This window comes from Geotrypetes seraphini, chromosome 1 (genome assembly GCF_902459505.1).
Source record: "Geotrypetes seraphini chromosome 1, aGeoSer1.1, whole genome shotgun sequence".
Classification (NCBI taxonomy): Eukaryota; Metazoa; Chordata; class Amphibia; order Gymnophiona; family Dermophiidae; genus Geotrypetes; species Geotrypetes seraphini.
Window position 1 is genome coordinate 168,356,558 of NC_047084.1, and position 25,743 is coordinate 168,382,300.

General features: G+C 41.0%; 1 protein-coding gene across 1 annotated transcript; it reads left to right on the forward strand.

Moving 5' to 3' along the window:
* Positions 1-1,125: 1,125 nt before the first annotated feature.
* On the forward strand, positions 1,126-25,374 carry LOC117353675 (WAP four-disulfide core domain protein 5-like). The gene is made up of 4 exons (XM_033929882.1): positions 1,126-1,235; positions 15,476-15,619; positions 22,063-22,194; positions 25,074-25,374. Exons 1-4 carry the CDS (start codon positions 1,160-1,162, stop codon positions 25,100-25,102), a joined length of 381 nt encoding a protein of 126 aa, XP_033785773.1. The 5' UTR covers positions 1,126-1,159; the 3' UTR covers positions 25,103-25,374.
* Positions 25,375-25,743: the final 369 nt, after the last annotated feature.

Below are 25,743 nucleotides of genomic sequence, written 5' to 3' on the forward strand. Positions count from 1 at the left end.
CTGATCTAAATCAAGCTTTGCAGGCTGGCCACCGATAGTCAGAGACCCTTAAAGTACCACAGAATATCAGCATTAACCGGCCATCGTGGAACCAGGCATGAGAGGGGCAGAATCAGGAAGGAGCAGTTACACAGGTGATGGCAATATTCAATGCCAGTACCTTCCTAGCTAAGCAGGCCAACAGAACTGCATTAAAAGCAGCCCTACCTATGCCTTTTTATCTATACAGGTGCCAGCAGTGAATACTAGCTGGTACTACATAACTTCTGGGTTGCCAAGCCAATGTCCCCTCATTTCCAGGCCCCCAACATCCTGCCTGATAACTCCACAATGCTCATCAACCACCCCCTGTAACCAATCATGTCCTCTTTCCAAACCTTTCCCTGATCCCCTTAGCATCAACCCTTCTGATCCTTAATTCTCCTGGGATCCAAAATTCCTGGACCCCTCTCCATACCAGAAGACCTCCCACAATTGCAAAAATCCACCCCTTTTTACCCCCTCCCCAGAATTCCCTTTATCTCCTGGATTTACCCAGGGGCAATCTCTTGTGTCCTGGAGCCTACTCCAGTTCTGTCTCATAAGACACTAGAAATCTCCCTCAGTAAGTCCTGGGATGAAGGGGCTACTGAGGAGTTCTAGGGGGTTGGGGAGGGAGGGATTTTATGATTGTGGTTTGGCTTTCAGTTTGGAGAATGAATGAGAAAGGGTTTGGATCCAAGGGAGTTAGGGGATCAGATAGGAGGGTAATGCTGAGAGGATCAGGAGGATTGGACCGAGCTGGGAGCATTGGCGAACTAGTTATACGAACAGTTCTGGGGCTCAGGAAAGCCTGTGTCTGCCTCTGGTTTATCTTCTAAAATATAAGGAGACAAAAATAACCAACTCTTAAAATGTTTCACCATTGCCAATCAAACACCTAAAACTTGAGCCTTCTGCCTAGTGGCACTAGAGATATGTTGTGCTCCTTGTTTACTTGCCCATGTTCTCATCTGGGAGAGGTAACTGAGTCATTGTGAAATGAATCAATATTAGTGTTGGAATCTGGGAGTTCCCTAGAAAATCATTTGTTTAGCAAACCCTGCCCTTCCTGGTTTGAGTCTTTATATCCCAGCCTTGGCTAGAGCTAGTGACTGGGAACCACACATTTGATAGCACCATGAAGAGAAGTGTCATCATCCTCACTTTTGCAATCCTTGTTGTTTGGATGGACCTGGACTCTGTGTCTGCTCAGGGTGAGTACAGAAAGAAAATAGCGCCTAACACAATAGAAAACCCATGAGCTGGATATAGACACAAAATAGGGGTGGGGGGAGTCCCTTTAGCTGAGTGTAGAAATCAGTGAAAACTGGATTATGGTTATCTTACAACAGACTGAGGACAACTCTCTTCATCCAAGATCCATGTTTTGATTGATCTAACTCTAACAATGATAATAGACAGTGCCATCAGACATGTATTGGGTAAAATTAGCAAAGAGATCCTCAAAGAAAACTCTCATCTTTCTTGGATATAATTTTCTGCTTTCCTTGGTGATTTCGGAGAAGTCCCTGCCATTAGTTTCCATATTTGTTTCACCATCCTTCATGCATACATCAGAATGTTTTACAACATGAAGAAACAGCCCCCCCACCCCACCTCCCCTGTTATGTTTTTGTTTTGTTTTTTTAAAGTTTGCTCTTATTGGATTTTGTATGTATGCTCTTTCCTGTTTTGCAGTTTAAAGCTACATATTTTAGTTTTTAGTCTACATTTATCATCTGAGATCATAACATCCAACTGGTATGTGTGTGCGGCTCTTTTGAACCACATGTCACGTCAGTCACATCAAGGATTTTCACCTGGCCTTTATTCCCAGTGGGTTCTACGTGCACTATGGCATTTTCGGGTTCTTGTAATCAGTATTTACATTAGAACACCCCCCCACCCCCCCACCCCCCCACCCCCGTATTCCTACTTATCACGACACTTACACTTTTTTTTTTCCACCTACACCTAGGTTCATAAATACAATCAAATCAGAGGTTTCCTGTTTTCACTCTGGTTATCCTTATTGCACCATATCACTCTTGCACTATCTTGAGCCACCTATCTGCTCCGTTTAGATGGCCCCAACTTCACTTTGCAATTTTACAGCAACACTTTCAAATATAATAACATCAAACCATAATATATAAAATATATATCATATATTTTTAGGACCTCTGCGGAAGGTGTGTCCGCCGAAACACGGACCGTGTTGAGTCTGTTAGGATCAACACATTTGGACTATCATATATTTTTTAATGGTTTTATTGAGAAGTTTGACAAATAAATCATCTTTTCAGAACATCTTCATCCACAGTCTCTTTTTGTTTTCATCTTTTGGATTGGTTTTACTGTGGAGTGTTCCTGCTTTGCTGTTTTTGTTAAAGTACAGTAAAACACCTTAAGCTTTGCTTTACATTTCAAAATGGAGGAACTGATGGAGAGAGTTCCACAATAAATGGCCCAGAACATAGAAACTGAATCATGAGTACTGTTCAATTAAAGCGTGCATGTGATGGACAAGGGATAGTGAGTAATTTGTGTTCTTGGGAGCATAATCAAGGATAACCAGAAATTGTAATTTATTTGCCTATCCAAGGATCACTGGTTGTAAATACAGGTCCTTTTTGGATAGAACTTTGATGTTTCAGCAGTGGAGCCAGGTTGACCTATGGCGCATTTTGGAAAGAAATTAAGACTGCATTGTTTGACAGATCTATTTCCTAAACAAAAGTCATATTAAATTTAATTATTCTATTCTGACTATTCTTGAGAAATATGTTGTACTTTTACTAATTGTATTTTGTAATTCGCTGGTTGTCCAGCTCTCTTCAGTGTAAACCGCCTAGAAATCGACTGATTGTGGCGGTATAGAAGAATAAAGTTATGTTATAAAGAAAGAATGGGAACATAATTCTCTTTTGACCTCCAGGTTGCTCAGAGCTATTTTTGATTCCGCAGATCTATTCCCTTAGTTCATTTCTTGATTTTGCCTCACTTCATACACTCATTCATGAATTCGTTATCTCATGGATTGACTATTGTAATACTGTTTACTGTGAAATTTCAGGAATCTTTTCTCGCTTACTTAGGGACTCAATGAGCGTTGGGAGCAGCGCGAGCCATTCAGCGTGGCACTCTGCGCTAAAAACCGCTAGCGCAGTTTCATAGAAGAGGGGACTTTTAAAGCACTTTGCACGGATGTTCTATCACTTTCTATCACTATTCCTTATACTCCATCCTGGTCACTGAATTCTCACAGATTAGTTCTTCCTTCTCCTTGCCAAGTTCACTATGAATCCACCATGCTGCTACTTTTTCCTTTCTCTTTTTCTCTGGGATAATCTCCCATCTATTTTGCCTGCTGAATTGACTTTTTCAAAATTTAAAATTATATTTTATAATATTGATAGTATAATATACATCATTACTGTTAAAGGTTAAGAAGGGATTTAAAATCTTTATTGTAATAATTCTGATGTTAATAATGTATTTTCATACAGTTTTTTTTTTATTTTTCAAATGTATACATTGTCAAGTTCAAAATATCAATAAAGAAAGTTTAAAAAAAAAAAAAATCTAACTTTTTTCAATTGGCATTTGCCATCGCCCTAAATTAGTTCTTATATGCTATGCCCGCTGAGTCTGTTGGGTTCTCAACCGCTCCTTACAGGACCTAGTCTATTTTATGTTTTAGCCAAATATGACTGAGTTCTTTTAGTGCATGATCTCATCTTTCCCATCAACCATTGGCATTCTTTTTTATTTAGTCCTTGAAAATATATGCAACAAATAGAATACAAATACATGTATATATGTATATATATATATATATATATATATATATACTAGTCTTTAAGCCCATTACATTAACGGGTGCTAGAAAGCAGCCCCCTTTCCCTCTCCCCCTCCAGTTCCTCCCTAACTGTCTCTCCGTAGCCCCACTTCTGTCTTCCCCCATAAGCAAAACGATGTGCCTCCCAGCACATCCCTCCCCCCGAAGCAGCCCCCTTTCCCTCTACCTCTCCAATTCCTCCCTGACTGTGTCTCCATGGCCCCCCTTCTGTCTCCCCCCCAAGCAAAGCTATCTACCTCCCAGCACACCCCTCTCCCAAATCAGACCCGCTTTCCCTCTGCCCCTCCAGTTCCTCCCTGACTGTGTCTCCGTGGCCCCCCTTCTGTCTCCCCCCCAAGCAAAGCTGTCTGCGTCCAAGCACACCCCTCCCCCAAAGCAGGCCCCTTTCCCTCTCCCGCTCCAGTTCCTCCCTGTCTCTCTGTGGCCCCCCTTCTGTCTCCCCCCCCAAGCAAAGCTGTCTGCCTCCAAGTACACCCCTTCCCCAAAGCAGGCCTCTTTCCCTCTCCAGCTCCAGTTCCTCCCTGTCTCTCCGTGGCCCCCCTTCTGTCTCCCACCCAAGCAGACACAGAGACAATTTTTTTTACCATGTCATTCTCTAGCCTTGTCCTTCAAGCACCCGATTTTCTCTTCTCCCGGTCTGGCCAGCTCCCCTAGTCCTTTGCCGCCGCCACCACCCCCTTCCCTTCCCTTCCCTTCCCGCGGTCGACAAACCTCTTGGCTCCAGCAGTGGCCGCAGCACTGTAAACATACATATATATATATAAAGAAAGAGAATTCAAATTAATAACTCAGTCATATATTAAGGGCTCCTTTTACTAAGGTGCGCTAGTGGTTTTAGCATGCGCTTAACACGTGCTACAGTACTGCACGCGCTGAATGCTAACGCCTCCATAGAGCTTGCATTAGTATTTTTCGTTTAGCGTGCGCTGAAAACGCTAGCGCACCATAATAAAAGGAGCCCCAAATGTCGTGGTCTATGGGCCCTTGCTAAATACACGTATCCCATTTCCTAATAATTTAATACTGATTCTCTTGAGTGGATTTGGCACTAAGGGGTCCTTTTACTAAGGCGGAACGTGTCCATAGACTATAATGGACGCATTAGCGTTTAGCGCGCATGCTAAAACAGCTAGCACACCTTAGTAAAAGGACCCCTAAATTTTGAATCCTTCCCAAGAACCTAAGGTATTCAGAAGTATTGATGCAAGATGGGGCCGTCCCCAAGCAGCACACCCTTCTATAGGAGGGGGGGTGCAGAAAAATTCTCAGCCCAACCAACCAGCTTCCTAAATTCTGAGCATTATTTTGCCACTGTAGCTGAAAGAGTGTTATCTTATTTTGTTAAGTGCCAATTTGCAGAAACAAAATTCTATATTTTGATATTGTTTCAGATCATTGATTGAACCATATCCGTCATTCGCGGTTGGGTTGAGAATTTTTTCAGCACCTCCTCGTAGTTGACATATGGTGATTTTTGTCAATGCTCAGTGTGTTTAGGTATGGTTATTATTGTTAGCTTTCTATGATTATTAATAATATCATAAATTAAGTGCATATTTATTTTTTCACAAACAAGTATGAATTCCTTACTTTCATGAAAATTAAAGTAATTCAATATTTAATTAACCAATTTCACTTTTAGCTAACTAATCTACACATGGCTTCTGTCAGTTGTCCGAGGCATTTTGGACTCCTTTCACTAAGCTGCGATAGCGGTTTTAGCGCATGCTACATTGCCGCACGCGCTAGACACTGACGCCACCATTGAGCTGGCGTTAGTTCTAGCTGCGTAGCGCGGGGTTAGCGTGCGCTAATATTCTGCATGCGCTAAAAACGCTATCACAGTTTAGTAAAAGGAGCCCTTTGTCTCATGATGGAGAAGAGATCTGAATAACTTGGGTCATCTGTATCTCGGAGATTTATTCATGTTCCTTTTTTTTAATTTTTTTGCAAAACACCACATTCTGTAGCTTAATCAATGCACCCAAATTATAGACTCTGTGTGATTTCTAGCACATAGCTATTTTCTGCCTTTAGCAACTAAAATAATAATGTCTTTAAAACTATAACTCAGAAGCCTTACATATTCTCCTGCAGAGTAAACCTTTACATAGATTTTTAGATCAGCCCATACTGTGAATCATTAGAATATGCATAATCCTCATTAAATCTATAGCACACATTGCTTTCTATAGATGCTTGCATATACATGGGTCTTTGGGTCCCATCTTTGATCATATTTAGACACTTCTCAATGTGACTTTGATTACCCATACCACTTATTCCCCTTCCACTTCATGCTGTGAAATGCACCCCAAAACAGAACAACTTCATCTTCAGGCATTTCATTTATTACATTTATATTATATTTATAGTTATTAAATTAATATTTCACTCATCCTTACAATCCTAAGCAGTTACATGTGAAGCAAGCATAAAATAAAACAACCAGACATGATACACATAAATGTAAGCAAATGATTGTTGAAAAAAATCAGTAATCCTTTGCCTTCCTTTAAAAAAAAAATTTAAAAAAATCTATATTGATTTTCATACTTTAATAGTGCATTTGGATGCATTTGTTATAAGGTGCTTTATGGATTATCTCCCTCATATGTGTCCCCCTATCTGAAACTTTCTTACTCAACAAAAGGAACTAGAAATTCTGGAACGTTCATCTTCCCTACTCCAAAGGCCTGTCGTTTTAAGACCTTTTTAGACAGGACTTTGGAGTATCAAGCTGGGAAGATGAACTCCTGGCTAAGTCCGAGGATTGTTCAATCTAATTCTTACTTCACATTTAGGAAATCATTAAAGACCTATTTATTTGACAAATAAGAATGTTAATTTTGATATATTTAAATGAGGTATTTTCGTTCTATTCTTATTGTCATAGTAAGTTTTAATTTTTTAATAATTTTTAACATTGCACTTGAATGTTTTTAACAATTGTATTACTTTTATTATATAATTTTAGATTGTACGTAGATAGTGTGTTCTATGAAACTACCATGTGCTGACATGTCTCAGTATTCTCCTGTTGTGAACCGCCCAGAATTACTGGTCGGGCGGTATACAAGAAAAATAAATTATTATTATTATTATTATTATTAATTATATACATGGAAATATAACATATAATACATCGACATAAGCACTTTCAACTTACAATTATACTTAAGCAATCATCCTTCATCAGATACCTCATGCTGAAATAGAGCCAGATGACTGAACAATGCCAAAAAACAACTTATTCAGTTGTCTGGCTCTATTTCAGCATGAGGAAGTTCATGATGAAGGATTGTTTCCGAAACTGACGCTCAGTTGAACCAACATTGCCTTTTGTAGACGGACTATAACATGAACTGAAACAACCAGCTGGCCCTCTTTGGAAGCTTCACGGCTTTGATTCCTGTGCTTCTCATGGAGCTAAGTTCCTTCCATGATTTTGGTAGGACTGTGTAGCGTGTGTGTGTTTTTCAAAGTGGATTGCGCATTTTGCACTTCTTATCATTTATGTGCGTTTACACTGTTCACATTATGAGTACAACGGAAGACGCTATGATGGTGTAGTGTATGGAACTTTTGTTCAATCGCAGGTTGAAGTATTAAACACCTTGGGGGTAATAATCAAAAAAATAAAACGTCTAAAAAGTGTCCTAAATGGCTATTTGGACGATCAAAAAGCCTGATCGTCCAAGTACCCATAACCAAAGCTGGTTTTTAGACGTATCTAAAAACAGCTTAGGCCTTTCCCCTGCCACTAAACGCACAGAGAGAAAAGAGGTGTGTTTAGAGGAGGGGAAAGGGCGGGCAGTGGGCGGGAGGTGGGCTGACCTACACCTAGGCGTACAACAGGTATAACCAAAACAGTTACAGGTTGCCTAGTCGGCACTTAGACCTTTTTGACTTAGACGTAGTCAAACCAGGTCTAAGTGCCGAAAAAGGGGCCGCTGAGCTGATGGCCGCTGGCGCGATCAGTTCAACAGCCCGGCAACCGACCTACCGCAACCATTGCGGCAGGAGAGATGCCTCATCTCCCCTACCGCGATGCCATCATTCCTCTACCCGAACTGCCGCGACCCGCAGCAGAAAAGATGCCCTATCTCTCCTCCCCTTGCCCCGATGTCGTCGGGGGGGGGGGGGGGGGTTTGGCGGTTTGACATGGCAGGAGGGCTTGGGCAGGAGGGCCTGGATCGTTGTGGGGGGGGGGGGGATTCTGTAACCGGTGTTGTTTTTGACAGACACCGGTTACAGAATCCAGATTTTAGGCGAAGGCCTGGCTCCTCCTTCGCCAAAAAGCCATTCTGTTGGACGTTTGGGGCTTAGGCGTTTTTTTGTTTCATTATGGCTAAAAAGTGTACACGTCGTGTGGGTGTACTTTTAGACGTAGTGGTGTTTGGGCGTTTAGGCAAAGGAAGGCCATAATCAAAACAAGGACGTTTGTTTTGGTTATGGACACTTTCCCTGCTTCTGGGTTGAACGTTTTAAGGACTTAGGCCAAAAGGGGACTTAGAAGCTTTTTTTGATTATGCCCCTCCACGCGTTTATCTGGCTTTTCAATCTACACTGAGGTCTTCTCACTAAATTAGTAATTTAGTTGGCATAGTTTATTTTTGAGTTGCTTTTACGCAATTCACTTTGTTAAACTTTTATCCTTTATGAACTACAGTATATATTTTTTCTATACCCATGAGCATCAAGGCACAAATTAGTGGCCCATTGTTTTCAGACAGCAAAAATAATGCCAGCTTTAAGCATTACTTTTCCTGAAATAACACCGCTTGTAGTGTTCACCTGCTTCCATTATGTTTCCCCTGGTAACCTAAACTAGTGTTATGATAATGAAAAGTATGTTATTGCTGTTCAATATGCATTAAGAGTCAAATAACATGTATTATTGCTTTAAAGCACCATAGTAACTACCCCCCTAAGTCTGGTAAAGCGGAAGCAAACGCAGCTATATCTATAAATTTAATAGTTTCAAATGTATTAAAATTTGTTAACCTGCCTTATCTGTAATGAAGGCGGCTTTACATAGTAAAAAGATAAAAACACAAAATGCAGGGAACAAATTAACATCAGAGAAACATCAAGAGACGAACTATCATGACTGACGTGACTAACCAATACGAAACAAACTGGCACGTGAGGAAGGAGAAGAACTAAAATCAATAATAGGAAAGAACAAAAAAGGGAAACAGAAAGTAAAAACCCAAATGGCTAAACTAGCCATGGATACTAGATAATAAAGGGTTTAAACATCCTTAGAAGGACGGTTATATTGCAAATGCATCTTTAAAAAGTATAGTTTTTAAACCAGACTTAAAGTTATCTAAAGTAGTAATCTCACGTAAATAATTTGGTGCTGAGTTCTAGAGCGATGGGGCAGTAACTGAAAAGATATTATTTCTCATGAAGTTGACATGACTTAATGATGGGATTGCAAGTAAGTTTTGATTGGATGATCGGAGAGCAAGGTTAATGGAGTAGGGTATAAGAAGTCTATTAATGAATTCAGGAAGCCCTCTTTGTCTAGTTTTAAACGTCATCAACATGATTTTGTAGGTGATGCGGTGTTCAATCGGAAGCCAGTGTGCTCTGATCAGAATTTTTGGGCATTGAAAATAATTTTAACAGATGTATTTTGAATTATTTACAGACGTCTTATCTCACTTATTATCTGCAGACGTCTTATCTCACTTATGTCATGTCATGTCACTTTTGAGTCCTGATGTGACTTTTGAGCCCAGGAAGTGATGTCAGAGGGAAAGCCAACACTGACAGCGAGTTAGTGATGCTGCTCATGCCGGGGAAGTTAAAAGAGGTACGAAGTACGGAAGGGGTGCATGCGGTAGTGGTGGGTGGGAAAGGAGCAGGAGGGTGAAGAGGGCAGGGGAGGGGTGCCACCACCCCATATATCTCGTTCCATTACCACGCCACTGTATTGAAGAACAATGGCCAGTACTGGGCCATTGCACGGTCTGCGTCCCGTATATGGCCATTCAGTTGAGCCTGGGTTGGGGAGGACTTTGACAGCTAAGATGGTTTAGATGGGCTGGAGTGAGCTTTGACGGAGACTCCAGTAGATGGAATCTAAGCACAGTACCGGGCAGAACTCTGGGTTTCTGACCCAGAATTATCTAAGAAAAAGAACAATTTAAATTAAATCATTAATTTATAGAGAGTGAACAGTTGGGCAGACTGGATGGACCATTATGGTCTTTATCTGCCCTCATTTACTATGTTACTATGATCTATAATATGGACAATCGTTTTATGTGCTAAAAGATATTTTTTTTTAAAGTGGTTTAACACTCGCTGGTTATAATTTATCTAATAGCCATTGAGGTGGTACCCAGTGTGTCTGGGAGGGAATGCATGGATGGGAGAACATCTCAGGGGAGGAGACATAGGCATCCTGGGACTGTCGGCCAAGTCTCTTCCCTGAAGAAGCCCTTTCTGGAAACGTCAATCGCTCCTCCTAAACTTACTTGCTCCACTTCATCACTTCATCATGCTTCTATTCCTTTCTCTCCTCTCTTCTACCTTCCAAAGTATTTAGATCAATGCTGTCTTGTTAAAATGTTTATTTTATTTTTATTTTTCCTCTAACTCTACTTTTCACTTCTCTATTACCCTCCAGGTACTTTAGTTAGATTGTGAGCCTTCGGGACAGTAAGGGAATTTTTCAAGTACCTTTCTTATTTCTAATCTTAATGTATATTTTCTGTAAACCGCTTAGAACCTAACGGATGTAGCGGTATATAAGAAATAAATTACATTACATTACATTACATCAGTCAAAATCTTACCACAGAGTGTCTGAGCAATTGAACAGTATCAACCAGGATCTTTTCTAATAGACAAGCTTTTGCTTTCATACCTTGCAATACTGATGCAACTATTACATGAAAATGTGTTTAAAGGCTTGATAAAGTTTTGCGGTCTTCCTTCCTAAAGCGCTGTATTGTAGTCTTGTGTATCAGCAAGTCAAAAAGTCAGAAATGGCTGCCTCCTTTCAGAAAAGATTGTCTCTTTTCAGTTTCTCTATATCCACTTCTCCCTCTGTATTCGCTGTGATAGGGGATTAACAGACCCACAAATACAGAAAAACCGCGAATAACTTTTTCATATGTTTTCTATTAAAAACCATCGTGAATATGGTGAAACCGCAAATTACATGGTGGGAGACCTCGCCTATTCCTGAAGTAGAGGGAAAACACGGTGAAGAAAGTGCTGGGAGTCATCGATTTTCTTTGTAAATGCTTGGAATCAGCGATTTCTCTTTGCAAGCTGATGCAATTTGGGGGGGAGGAGCCAGCAAACTAAAAAGCGGGAATAATTGAAACCGCGATTGCTGAAACCGCGAATACGGAGGGAGAAGTGTATTACCTTCTCAGAAATGTCCTCTTCATGTTTATGAGCAGCTCATGATTCTTTTGATGTCACCTTCCTATTTATTTTATTTGTTCATTGTTTCTCACTTTGGCCAATATATTAAAAGTACACTAGAAACACATACTAACTTGGAACTCCTGTTTTTAGTATATACGTTAATCATTTGGGGTTCCTTTTACGAGGGTGCGCTAGGGTTTTTAGCGCACGCACAAAATTACCGTGTGCTATAGACAAAAATCTACCACCTCTTAAAAAGGAGGCGGTAGTGGCTAGCGCGCTCGGGAATTTAACACGCGCTATTGTGCGCGTTAAGGCCCTAGCGCACCTTTGTAAAAGGAGCCTTTAATGTCCTACCAATGTAGCAACATGATATGCCTAGTACACAAGCACTATATTAAAAAAAAAATACATCAAGCATAGAATGCATATTATTCATAACATAATTGTCCAAGATTCTCAGTGGCACAGTGGGTTTATTATAAAAGTTATTATTTTTAAGATTTTGCTTTGTGATGTTTATTCCTAAGGTTTATGTTTGTATTTTGTAAACCTCCTAGTTATAGATGGTATATAAATTTTTTAAATGAAATAAATAACACTAAAATGAATATATAGATTCCCACAATATTAAGTGAAATGGAATTAAACCACTCCCACCCATCAATTTAAATGAAACTTACTCCCTTTGATTTCCTCTTACATCCATGTATGAGGGGGTGCTGAAAGTTCAAAGCCCAGCCAAGAAGTGAATGACGTGGATATGGTTCAATCAGTGATCTGAAACGATGTCAAAACATAGAATTTTGTTTCTGCAAATTGGCTCTTAACAAAATAAGGTAACACTCTTTCCAGGTACAGTAACAAAATAACGCTCAGAATTTAGGAAATTGGTTGGTTGGACTAAGAACTTTTCAGCATCCCCTCATACATGGATGTAAGAGGAAATCAAAGGGAGTAAGTTTCATTTAAATTGATGGGTGGGAGTAATAAAAGTGAGACAAGTATAGGACAATCAAGCCATTGTGACATCACTTGATGAGGTTGGCTCTTATTGGTGGAATGAGGCATTATGACATCACAATCTCAGCTCTGGTTACCAGACACTGAAACTCTTCACATTACGAGGGGTGCTTAAAATTTCTCAGCCCAACCAAGAAGAGAATGATGTGGATATGGTTCAGTCAATGGTCTGAAACAATGTCAAAACACAGAATTCCATTTCTGCAAAATTGGCACTTAACAAAATAAGGTAACACTCTTTTCAGCTGCAGTGGAAAATAACCCTCAGAATTTAGGAAGTTGGTTGATTGAGCTGAGAACTTTTCAGCAAACCCCCCCCCCCCCCCCCCCCATAATTACTAGAAAAGTTTGCATCCCAAGTAATTCAGTGACAAATACAGTCACTAAATTCAGTAATTTAATCTTTCTTATGCAGACCAACAAAAACAAGTAATTGGTTCAATGTGGCATATAGTAGAATTAAAACAAATTGAAGCCACCCTACTTTCTCCTCTACTATCATACCTTATAATTCAAAAGAAATTCCAGTTCTTTTTCAATAAAATATTGAAGTTCTCCATCCCTGGTGCCTTCTCTCCCCATCCCTCTGATTGGAAAACAAATGAAACTTTTCAGTCCCACTCTTAAGGGACAGGATTTTAGATTTATCTCATGCCTATTTCGGTAGCTTTGTGGGTGCAGTGGTTGCCTAATGACCTCCCGTAATGAGCAAGCTCCTTCCTTGTCTCCACAGAGGGGTCATTTGTTCTAAAATGTTGGCGCCTATGGCAGTAACTAGAGTGAGCTGCTTTCAGGGATATGAGGTACTTCCCTAATGCAGGTATAGGGAAGTACCTCATGGTGGGTCAGACTAAGATCCATTTAGCCCAGGATCTTATTTCGACAGTGGCCAGTTTATGACATGAGAACTTTGAAGATCCAAAAAAGTAGATCTTTTCTCATAGCTCATTTCTAGGGTTTAGCAATGGTTCTCTCAAGTCTACCTGGCTAATTACTTTTGTGGCAAAGGATAGAAGCAAATATAGTCTAGAGAAGAAACAGTATAACTATTACATATCTAAAGAGTTTATTAGCTGAATAGCACACTCTTCAAGTAGATGGTTTATTATTCAGATAAACTTTTTTTTATAATTAAATCTTTATTGATTTTCAATTTAAAATTCAAGCATAACACTTGTATAGAAAGCAATAATAATAGTAACATATAATTAATTATACATCCAATAAAGAAAACATTATTTAACTATTTGTGCTCAAGTCCTCTCTCTAGATCCAAGTTTTAGAAGCAGCGAAAAAATAGCAAAAACAAGGAAAAATAAAATATATTATAGCAAGATGCTAGACGCTATAGCACTGAAAGTGAGATCTCATATTTATCATATAGGGTTCAAGATAGTCCTCTATCCGGACGAGACATTGCCACAAAGGTTGTCAATTGAGATGGTTCAAAGAACACATACTTAACAGAACAGTAACATACAATACATTTACACGGGTGTCTCAAATAAAAGGTAGCCCCCAAAGATGTAACCCCAGGTTTCAAAAGAAGAAATTCACAGCGGCGCTTCTGTGTCTCCCTTGTAAGATCAGGGAACATCTGTATTTTACAACCAAGAAAAACTTTTTGTCTATTTTTAAAGAAAAGTCTTAACAACCATGTTTTATCTAATGGAAGCGCAACATCAGATACACTTTTTTATATATGTAATAAGTGCATTGTTTCTTTCTTAATAATTTTTTAGGAACTTTTCTTCAAGAACTTGTCCAAACCTCCTGTGAATCCTGCTATATTGGTCATCTTGACTACATCCTCTAGCAACAGATTTCACACGTCCACTGTTTGGGGGAAGGGGGGAACTTTCTTCAATTTGTTTTCAATCTGATGCAAATTTACTTTTGAAACCTATATATTTCTGTGGGCTCAGATTTAAGTACCTGTTTTACAAACTGAGCGTATTCAAGTAGAAGTATCAACCTGCACATTTAAATCACGTTAGAAATATCCAGACTGAATGACTAGGGAGATTCTAGTTGAGTGAAGGCTACCTAACATACATAGTAACATAGTAGATGACAGCAGATAAATACCCGAATGGTCCATCTAGTCTGCCCAACCTGATTCAATCTAAGTTTGTTTTGGGGGGGGGGGGGTTCTTCTTCTTCTTAGCTATTTCTGAGCAAGAATCCAAAGCTCTGCCCGGTACTGTTCTTAGGTTCCAACTACTGAAGTCTCCATCAAAGCTCACTCCAGTCCCATCTACACCCTCCCAGCCATTGAAGCCCTCCCCAGCCCATCCTCCCCCAAACGGTCATATACAGACATAGACCGTGCAAGTCTGCCCAGTACTGGCTTTAGTTATTCAATATTTACTATTATTTTCTGATTCTGATTCTATGCTCATCCCACGCTTTTCTGAATTCTGTCACTTTTTTCCTCTCCATCACCTTTCTCAGGAGCGCATTCCAGGCATCCACCACCCTCTCCGTAAAGAAGAATTTCCATACATTTCATGGAATCACAGGTAGAGAACCATAGCTGCTTTTCTGGGCAATGCTGGCCTTTATCTGCCATCATTTACAACTGCAAAATGATCAACAGAAAAGACTAATCAGATTAACCAAAGTTGTTTAGGTTTGAAAACATTTAGTGGGGGGGAGGAAGGAAAAGAGGCAGACTGGGCCAGGGTTATATTGTAAAGGGGTGGGGCTTTGAAAAGATGGGAAGGGAACCTCTGGCCAAATGGATCTTCAGGCAGTTGAGGTTCCCCTAATAGAGAGGGTCCAGGGGGACCTCCAATTCAGACTGGTAGGCCTTTTATTTTGTCATACTGCCATGCATAGGGACACTTTTAAAAACTCTTATTCTTGTCACAGCCAGGAGCATGCAAGGTTCCTGGCTGTGGCAATGCATGAGAAATTCACACGAGGTTTAACCAAGAATTTAAATGAGCTAATAGCTCACTTGCATCACTTAGCTAAATTTCAAGGAAATAGGTATTAACCCACAAATAGTTTGTGGACCTCTTGGTTTTTTTCGTTTAGATTTCAGCTTGTCTCTGTTCAACTGTTTGTCTCGCTCTACCCTCTAAATCAGGGGTTCTGGTTTAGTCCAATTTTGTTCACCTCTCTCTAACATGAACACGTGTATAATATGTGGTTTTTGTATTACAGAGAGACCAGGATTTTGCCCTTCCAATGACTTACCACCAGCATTGGCCATCAAGAATCCTAAATGTAAATCCGATAATGACTGTAAAAAACCCACTAAGTGCTGCCCTCGTGGTGCAACATTTGATTGTTTGCCAGCAGTTAAAGGTAATGACAATTAATGCAATGTCTAAATTTTACACATAATTTGTTTGCTTATTTTGAGCATTAGATTAAGGCTAAGGCATTGACAACCCTTAAAGCAAGAATTCCCTGCTCTGGAGTACTGCATCCAATACTGGTCGCCGTACCTTAAGAAGGATATGGCGATACTCGAGAGGGTTCAGAGAAGAGCAACAAAAATGATACAGGGCATGGAAAACCTTTCGTATGTTGAGAGACTGGAGAAGCTGGGGCTCTTTTCCCTGGAAAAGCGGAGACTTAGAGGGGACATGATAGAAACTTACAAGATCATGAAGGGTATAGAGAAGGTAGAGAGGGACAGATTCTTCAGACTGGTGGGGGCAACAATAACAAGAGGGCATTCAAAGAAATTGAAGGGAGACAGATTCAGAACAAATGCTAGGAAGTTCTTCTTCACTCAGAGGGCGGTGGACACCTGGAACGCGCTTCCAGAGGAGGTGGTTGAGCAGAGGACGATTTTGGGTTTCAAAATGGGATTGGACGAGTTCCTGAAGGAAAGGGGGATTGAGGGGTATGGTTAGAGGGATACTATACAAGGTCAAATGTTTTAAGAAAAAGATCACTAACAGGTCTTTGACCTGAGGGGCCGCCATGGGAGCGGACTGCTGGGCATGATGGACCTATGGTCTGACTCGCCAGAGACGATGCTTATGTTCTTAGATACAAATTGTGACCAATCAGACACGGGGCCTGCCAAGGTCCCAGTTAAGCCAGGGAAAAAAGTAAGAACAAAAACACGGAAGGGAAATTCCCAGATCTCCCAAGATTATGTTTCAGGAGATAATGCCATTGACCACCAGAGGGAGCTGGATTCATCTGAGGAGGAAGCTTGCTTCGAATCACCACCGGGGGAGCTCAAGAGGCCCCTGGACTTCTGCTGACTCCGTCAGATCAGGCCACGCCCCTAGGGTATGTAAGCCAGCAGTGGCATTCAAGCCAGCAGGCCGGTTAGGGAGGAAGTTCAGGCCTTGCCTCCCTAAAAATCCACCTGGGCCAAACAGGAGCAACAACCCGATGCCTATGGAGCTGACAGAGGCTGGACAAGATGAAGACTTGCAACTCTTGAATGGAGAGCCTATGGAATGTCAAGAAGCTTGTGCAGGTTGTGAAGCTAATTATCCTGAGCCTATGCAGGTGGACGGCCTCAAGCTACAAACTGTGAGTTTGGATTTTTTTTGAACTGTTTGTTTGCTGGGTTTTGTTTTTCTTGGATGTTGTTTTTTTGAGAAAGCTAGGAGTGTGTGGGGAGAGGTTTTGTTTTCACTCTGGGTGGGATTTTGAAAGCCATTTCTGTGGCAGTATTTTGACAAAACCTGTACACTCTCCTTTCCTGGCAGTCATAAATGTTGCCAGAGGCTTTCCTCATTTTTCTTAAGGACTGAGAATTGGGGAAACTATTATCCTGAACTGCATTCTTGATTTACTGAATTACCTGCTTTGGAGCAGGCAGTGCTAGCTCTGTGGAGAGCTGTGGTCTCAAGAGCAATTGGGACTTTATCAGGAGTAAAAAAGTTTTGGACTTTATTTTGGACTGTTTTATGTTCTTGCCATTTTTGACAGTATTCCTTTAATGCTGTGTAAAATCCTGACCAATGTTGTGAAAGTTTAATGAATTACTTACCTGCATGAAGGATTGAGTAAAAAGAACTATTTCTATAATCCACTACAATTGTTGGAACTTTATTTTTTTTGGCTTTAATTTTGATTACTGCTGAGAATCCAGTCCTGCAGGGTGACTCCATGCCGGGTCGCACGCTGGTGTTCTGTTTATGTTAACCACTGGGATTGCTATAGAGCCCAGCCCTGGGCTATAGTGGTGGTGACAAAATATATTTTATTTTTAGGGAATCCACAATGAATGTTTTTCAGAAGTCGTTGCAAATATTACCTCTTACATTCATCTCACAACAGTTGGCATTTTTTAAACTCCAATCACCAGTGATTAAAGAAAGCCCAGATATTCATCTCTAGTACCTGGATACCAGTCGCAAGTTAGCACTGAATATCCAGAATCAGCCACGATCAGTACTACTATCCAGTTAACAGTGCTGTACAGACCACTAATCAGATAATTCTGTTCTTGTTTGTCTTGAATAGGTTGTACCCTCTGCTGAGGGTATGACCGGATAGCGTAGCTGGTTTTAAAGAAGGTTTGGACAATTTCCTGGAGGAAAAGTCCATAGTCTGTTATTGAGAAAGACATGGGGGAAGCCACTGCTTGCCCTGGATCGGTAGCATGGAATATTCCTATTCCTTGGGTTTTGGCCAGGTACTAGTGACCTGAATTGGCCACCATGAGAATGGGTTACTGGGCTTGATGGACCATTGGTCTGACCTAGTAAGGCCATTCTTATGTTCTTATGAGCAGGGGCTATCTCTAACGGTTTATCTATACATCTAGCGCTATAAAGGTGATTAGTACATACCTCTTAGCGCTATAAAAGTGATAGTAGTAATAGTAATAGTTTTAGAAGATTAGGTACATTTTGTTGAGTTGAATATATCAAGCAACCATCCTCTCAGCAAAATTCTATTTTCTCATGTCTCCTCTTCTCCTTGAATTGATATTATTTATTTATTTTTACTATATACAATTCTATTTTAAAAAGATCACCCAAAATATGAGAGGATATAGAGAGAAACTGAGCCACTAATAGTAGGATCAGTGCAGTAATTGTTTAACACACAGTTTTCTAACACATGCGTAATGCAAAATCTGTACAGCCAGATTCCGTATGACCGCCCCGTGTTAGACATGCAAGTTTGGGCATAGAGGGCCATATTCTATAAACTCAGTGGTCTTCATTGCAAGGCCTGCGAGTCATTGGCAACCCTCCGAGACCTCTGGGGTGGCCCGCAGAGCCTGTCCAGAATTTACTCCTCCCCCCCCCCCTGTTAGGATCTGGCACTTTGTTACCCTTTTTTTTTTTTCTAGGTCTGCACTCTTCGGGTCACAGGCAGTGTGAGTGAAGTAAACATGCCTCATTTGGCAGCCCCGGAAGCTTTCCATTTGCTACAGCTTCCTGTCCCAGTGGTAGGAAATTATAGCAAAGGGAAAGATTACGGGCCACTGAAGGCAACGTGTTTACTTCACTCATGCCGCCTGCGGCCTGAAGAGTGCAAGAAAAAAAAGGATTAAGAAGTGCCAGAGAGAGGGTACTTCAGAGATGCTGGGCTGTGGAGATATGGAGGAAAGGGTAAGAAGACGCCAGACCTCTGTGGGAAAAATGAAGGAAAGGGAAGGGGAGGACAGCAATGCCAGCTCACAGGAGGGGGAAGGAAAGGTGAGAGAGAGAGAGAGAAAGAGAGATGCAGATTAGGGGTGAAAGAGAAGGAGGGGAAAGAGATGTGCCAGACTGTGAGGAGAAGAGAGAGATAGCAGACCATGGGAAGCAAGGAGATGGACAAGGGGAAGGGGGAAGTTAAGGAAGATGCCAAACCATAGTAAGGGGAAGGAGGAAGGGAAGGAGGGGAGAGATACCTGACTGAGGAGAGAGAGATAGACCATGGGAAAAGGGGAAAGGGAGAGATGTCTGACCACTGAAAGGGGAAGGAAGAGGGAGAGGGAAGGAGAGTGAGATGCCAAACCATGGGTAGGAGGGAAGGGAAGAAAGGCAGAGAGATATGCTAGACTGTGGGAAGGAGAAGAGAATTATACTAGATCATGGGAAGGGGAAAGAAAGAAAGGAGAGATAGATGCCAGAAAAGGGAAGAAGGAGAGAGAAATGCCATACCGTGGTAGGAGGGAAGGGAAGGAGGGGATAGAAAAAAGATGTCAGAGCATAGGAAGGTGAAAGGCAGCTATGTTGAAGAAGTGCAGTAAGTTTGTCAAGCAAGATCTTCCTTTGCTGAATCCTTTCTTTATGGTATAGGTGACACAGAGCCTGCTTTCTATCACCCTTTTTGCAATTTAAAGAAAAGGTATCAAGCTGCGTTAGGCAGTGGCGACGTAAAGGGGTCCGGGAGGGGGGGCAGTCAACCCCGGGCACCGTCTTGGTGGAGGCGCTGACATCAGTCCTCCTCTCCACTCCCTACTCCTTCCTGTTCCCCCCCCCCCCCGGTCATGCATGTGCACTCCTTCTCTTCCATTCTCTCTTTAATTTTCTTGGCATGAACTTGCTGTCCGCGTCAGTGTCAGCTCTCTCTGACATCATCTCAGGGTCCCGCACCTAGGGAGTGACATCAGAGGGAGCAGCTGACATGACGCAAGCAGCCCATTCGTCACACTGCTTGCACGGGGAAAATTTACGGGGGGAAGGGAGGGGGGTGCATGTGTGGCAGGTGGGGTCAGGAAGGAGCGGGGGCGGAGAACAGGGCGGGAGAAGGGTGCCACTACCCCAAGCAGCACTCACCCTCACTACGCCGCAGACATTAGGGATATCAATGATTTGTCCCTTAATGTGACTTAAAGTGCTCTAATGTAGCTTGATCCAACTTACTATAGTGTTTATATTGTCATGGATTACAGAGTAATAAGATGTAAAACATGCAAATGCTAAGGATGCAACTGGGCCCTGTGGGGAGGGGGAGGCTTGTACCTTTTGGGGGATGGGATGGGATGGGCAGGGCCTGTTCTTGATCTAGGGGTAATGAGCAAGTGGGTGGTAACCCAAGGGTGGGATGCTGTGCTGGTCAAAAAGCATCGGGCCATAGCTTTGCAGCCTGATGCTCCTGGGCTGCTGGAATAACACTGCTTGCAAAGTAGTTCATAAGCAGTATTACTCTTTTACCAGTGGTAAATCAAGATGAAGCAAAAAGATCACCTTTTATCATACCTTGATAACTCCTTCCCCCCCCCTTAATTTTTTTTATTCTATTTCAGTTTTCTGCTGCAGGCATGTACTATGGGACTCTTAATCAAAACTTTAAAAACATTCTAAAACCAGCCTAAGCCTGCCAATCAGGGCCTTCGGCCCCTCCCATTGCATCCCACTGGTGGGTGGGCTAGTGAGGGGGCCCTGGAATGTTGGGGGGGGGGATGTCAGAGGATGTTGGGTGAGGTCCGGGATGACAGGGGGATGTCAGGGGGAGAGCTCAGCTTATCCTGGCAGGGGGAAAGCCCATCAGTTGAGCCACCAGGAATCCCTGAAACCGGCTTAGCTGATGGGGGAATTCCTCTGCCGCGATCAGACAAGGCAGTTGGTGGGTACATCTACAAAACTTGCTGTTGTACATTTTTCACATGGACTTGTTTTATTTTTGAAAATGGGCAGAAAAGGTAGACATCCTAAGGACCAAAGCTAATACCTAGCTCATTTTCAAAAATAAAAGATAGATGGACATTTTTCCTGCTGGACTTGTGGACGTCTTGCACAAAACATCCAACCTCAGACTTTCATAAGAAAAAGAAGGAACATATAGTGATCAAGTGTACTCTAGAGGTGCTTTTCACTTGATTTTGTTGAAAAAGGTTTCACTTAAAGGTATATTATGGGCTCCTTTTATGAAGGTGCGCTTGCGTTTTTATCGCAACCTCAGACTTAGGCGCACTTTCGATTTTGCCCCTCCATGTGCATTACTCTGCACCATAGTACCATATTACTGAATTTCAGAACATGCCAGAGAGGAAGAGAATGTTTATAATGTTCATACCCTCCACCTCACTCCTCAATGAATTCACATTCATAAGAAAAAGAAGGAACATATAGTGATCAAGTGTACTCTAGAGGTGCTTTTCACTTGATTTTGTTGAAAAAGGTTTCACTTAAAGGTATATTATGGGCTCCTTTTATGAAGGTGCGCTTGCGTTTTTATCGCAACCTCAGACTTAGGCGCACTTTCGATTTTGCCCCTCCATGTGCATTACTCTGCACCATAGTACCATATTACTGAATTTCAGAACATGCCAGAGAGGAAGAGAATGTTTATAATGTTCATACCCTCCACCTCACTCCTCAATGAATTCACATTCATAAGAAAAAGAAGGAACATATAGTGATCAAGTGTACTCTAGAGGTGCTTTTCACTTGATTTTGTTGAAAAAGGTTTCACTTAAAGGTATATTATGGGCTCCTTTTATGAAGGTGCGCTTGCGTTTTTAATCGCACGCACCGGATTAGCGCGCGCTAGCCAAAAAACTACCGCCTGCTCAAGAGGAGGCGGTAGCGGCTAGTGCACACGGCATCTTAGCATGCACTTTCCCGCGCGTTAAGGCCCGAACGCGCCTTCGTAAAAGGAGCCCTTTATGTGCAGAGCAGAGAGGTTGAACAATTATGGTTGCCTTCTATAACTAACCTTCTTAAATGAACCCTTCACTGTACCTATTATGTAACCTGCGCAGAACTTTGGATGCAGCGAGTTATAGATTTTTTTTTTAAATAAATAAAATAAATAATTGAATATTAGTAAAGGAGGATAGTTTTATATGATTCTGAGCTGAATACTATAATCTGAACTTTCTTTTCCAGAGAAGCCTGGCAGGTGTCCCACAACAACTGAGAAATGTGAAGAGCACACCAGATGTGACAGCGATAAAGATTGCTCTGAAGATCTGAAGTGCTGCTCCTTGTGTGACAAGAGATGTTTAAAGCCTGAACCAGGTACTGATCTCGCCTAACATTTGAAATGTTGATGTTTACGTTGATTTGTAATTATACTGTCTTTCATTTCACACAAGGTGAAAATCAGGAGCATGGGAAGGAGCTCCATAATCAAATCAGAATAGTAAGAGACAGAAGGATTATAGTAGAAAGAAGCACCGACATGATGTCATGTCAGCATTTTCGAGATGACGTCTAATTCCGACTTTGGATGTTTCCCACAAGACGTCCAAAGTCAGAGATGGACAAATGTTCATTTCCAAAACCAGCAACACTGCAAGATGTCCAAAATTTTTCTTTGAAAATCACCTAGTTAGACATCTTGGCCACCAAGACCTCCAACTTTAGGATGGCCAACTTTATTCGCCATTTTTGACCACAAAAACATCCAAGTTCAAAACATCCTAATCTAGACTATTTAGACATGGGAGGGGCCAGAATTGTAATGGACTGGCCACATAGACATGCCAATAAAGCAGTGGGGCACCTTAGAGGGTAATGTTGTGAACTTCACATAAAGGGTGCCAGAGTACTTCTCAACATAACCTCCTTCTAATATATAGTGAACTGTCCGAAACTCCCCCAAAACCTACTATACCCACCCCAATAGCTCTTATGGCTGCAGTTGGACCTATATGACAGTATAGTAGGATTTTGGTGGGCTCATATTTTCCACCATAAATTTATTGGTTAGAGTGGCTTATGGGCCTGGGTCCTCCTCTCTATGGCTCACTAACCCAACCATCAGGCTGCTTAAGACACCTGTGTGAAACTCTACTAGGATTTCCTAGACAGGTACAGTATTTGCTGTTTCATTCAGATTTAGGGAATGGAAAGGAGTCAGTAACCACTGGGGGGGGAGCATGTGTGTGTGTGTGTGTGGGGGGGGGGGTTTCATAATTTAACCCCTCCAGTGGTCATCTGGTCAGTTTGGATACCTTTTTGGAACTAAGGGGTGGGGTGACACTTGACGAATTGCTCCCACAATTGTTGTATACCCTGCAGATGATCACAGAGTTTGTGAAAATGCAGTATTGCAAATATTGCACCAGTTCCTAGAACATACCAGACTGCTGTAAATCTCTACAGCAAAACTATATGCTCATAAAATATCTCACCTTGGTCATAAACGCAAAATATAAACAGAGCCTCACCAAATACAGAACAAATGACTACATTTTTGAAACAGAAATGTGCAGGCAAAAACTGAACTGGAAACCCCAAGAACTTGTTTTCAGTATAATACCAGAGAAATAGAAATAGAAATTCATTCCCTAATGTGCTATGCAAAATACTGAGCAGAGTGGAATGGGTAGATATGAATCGCTTGTCTACCTTTTCTAAAAATACTGGAACTAGGGGGCATGCAATGAAGCTACTAAGTAGTAGATTTAAACTAAGAGGTAGTTTATGTGTAATTAAACTCTGGAATTCATGCTGCGATAAAGCATATAATTACATTGTATGATAATGACTTGGGTTTGTTTGTTTTTTTTTTGGTGGGGGGGTAAGAAATGCAGACAGGTTTGTTGGAGACTAATGCATTGTTTATTGCCTGTATTTTTATATTAAAGCTCCTAATTACTATCCTTTGCTAAGGTTTTGCAGTTAACCCATGGCAATAGCTAAAATTAATACATGATAATTGCAGAATTTCTGTGTTAACTCTCGAGCCCAGCATCTTGAGAAGGCAGGCATGCAGTTACTGAACAGAAATTACAGCATCTGTATTTTAATGGCACGACTGATCTTTGAAACAGCTATACCTCTTTCAATATATGCATATTAGCAGTTAATGAACAATTATAACCTCCAAGTTAAATGTTTAAGGTGAAATCCCTGCCCATTCCTTACCTATTCCATGCCTCTTCTGTGACAGCTGTTGAATATGCATGTTAATTCTTGTGTATATAGGCCCCAGGGGACAATGGAGATAATTATTGTATTCCATATTGAAGCATATAAAGAATGTTATGCTTCTTAAAATGAGTTCTAAGACCTGAGTTACACAGTATCAGTCTCCAGTCTTATTCCATTTCAGTTCATAGAAACAGAAACATGACGGCAGATAAAAGCCAAATGGCCTATCTAGTCTGCCCATCCACAGTAACCACTATATGACATACAGTGCATTCCGAAAATCGATCAAAACCGCCCTTTTCGCCAAATTCATTGACTAAAACAGTCCCCTCCCTCTCTAGAACTTCCCCCCTGTAATCACCTTTCTTTCTCTCAAGAAGCTCCCTTCCACGTATTAAGTATTCGCTACCCATAGAACTCCAATTATTATGTTAATACTAAAGTATTCAGGTATTCATAACCCATAGAACTCCAAGTAGAACGTAAGTTTCCCATTTAGATTATTGTAAAATATTTAGACTCATTGTATGGTATTGTACTTAGACTCATTGTATTGTATTGTATTTAGACTCATTGTATTGTATTGTATTGTACTGTATTCTGACTCATTGTATTGTATTGTATGCAGAATTATTGTATTGCATTAAGACCTCTTGTAATTCACTGAATGTCCAGACTTCTTACCATGTTAACCGCCTAGAAGTCGCCTGACTATGGCGGTATAGAAAAATAAAGTTATTATTATTATTATTATCTCTTTCTCACTCTGAGAGATCCCACATGCCTATCCCAGTGTTAGAAAGTCTTTGGTTGGTAAACTATGATGATAAATACACTAGGTCCCTCTTTTACCAACATGTGCATGGACGCATTAGCGTTTAGCTTGCGCTAATTCGATTAGTGTACCTTAGTAAAAGAGGGGGTAAGATTCATTATCTTATGGCCCCTAGCTATGCATAATTTGGATCTGTAGTCCTGTCAGTTTATTTATTGAATCCGATTGTTCTTCTCAATTCTAGTATCAAAAGGTTGTGATCTGAAACAGTAAAAGACACTAATGCCTGATCGCAGATTCCAAGATGGCCTGAAGCCTCTAACCAGGTAGAGGTGTTTTCAACAGATGCTATGAAGAAGATTTTTTCTTGAATCAAGAGGCTTTTAATTTGCATGTATATTGTCCAGATTTTTTTTTCCACAAATTTCTATAGCTTTGTTTAATAATATCATTATACTGTACACTTGAAAACTTGTCTGTAATATTGAGTAAATATTTCAAGTCTTTATAAGTTATAAAGATCCAGTCTGTAGAAAACATTAAAAAGAGAGGTATAGAACAAGACTGCATTCTTTGTGTGACTATAAAATTTCAGACGTATAAAGATTTTTCATCTGGAGTGCAGTAGAGTGTGGTTACCAGGTTAGCTTTGAACTTGAAGCAGGGACACTGATTTTCTTGTTTCATTTCGATGCCTTCAAAAAGGTCAGTGCCTGCTAATTTAGCACACACTAATCAATTTGTGCATACAAGATTTCCTGACAGTCCCTATTTTATCTAGTGTTTGATGAAGTGAAGTAGTACAACATACAATGAAACAAAACAAAAAGGAACAAAAAACTTGAAACAAAATGGTAATGAATACTATACCAGAAGAAAATGAAACCTCCTTGCCTGCACACAGCTAATTGAAA

Bases quoted from the DNA above. Each gene is read 5' to 3' on its own strand.
- LOC117353675 (XM_033929882.1), top strand. From the start codon at position 1,160: ATGAAGAGAAGTGTCATCATCCTCACTTTTGCAATCCTTGTTGTTTGG. The intron at 15,620-22,062 runs GTAATGACAATT...TTTCTTTTCCAG, and splicing joins TTGTTTGCCAGCAGTTAAAG to AGAAGCCTGGCAGGTGTCCC. The intron at 22,195-25,073 runs GTACTGATCTCG...TCTCAATTCTAG, and splicing joins ATGTTTAAAGCCTGAACCAG to TATCAAAAGGTTGTGATCTG.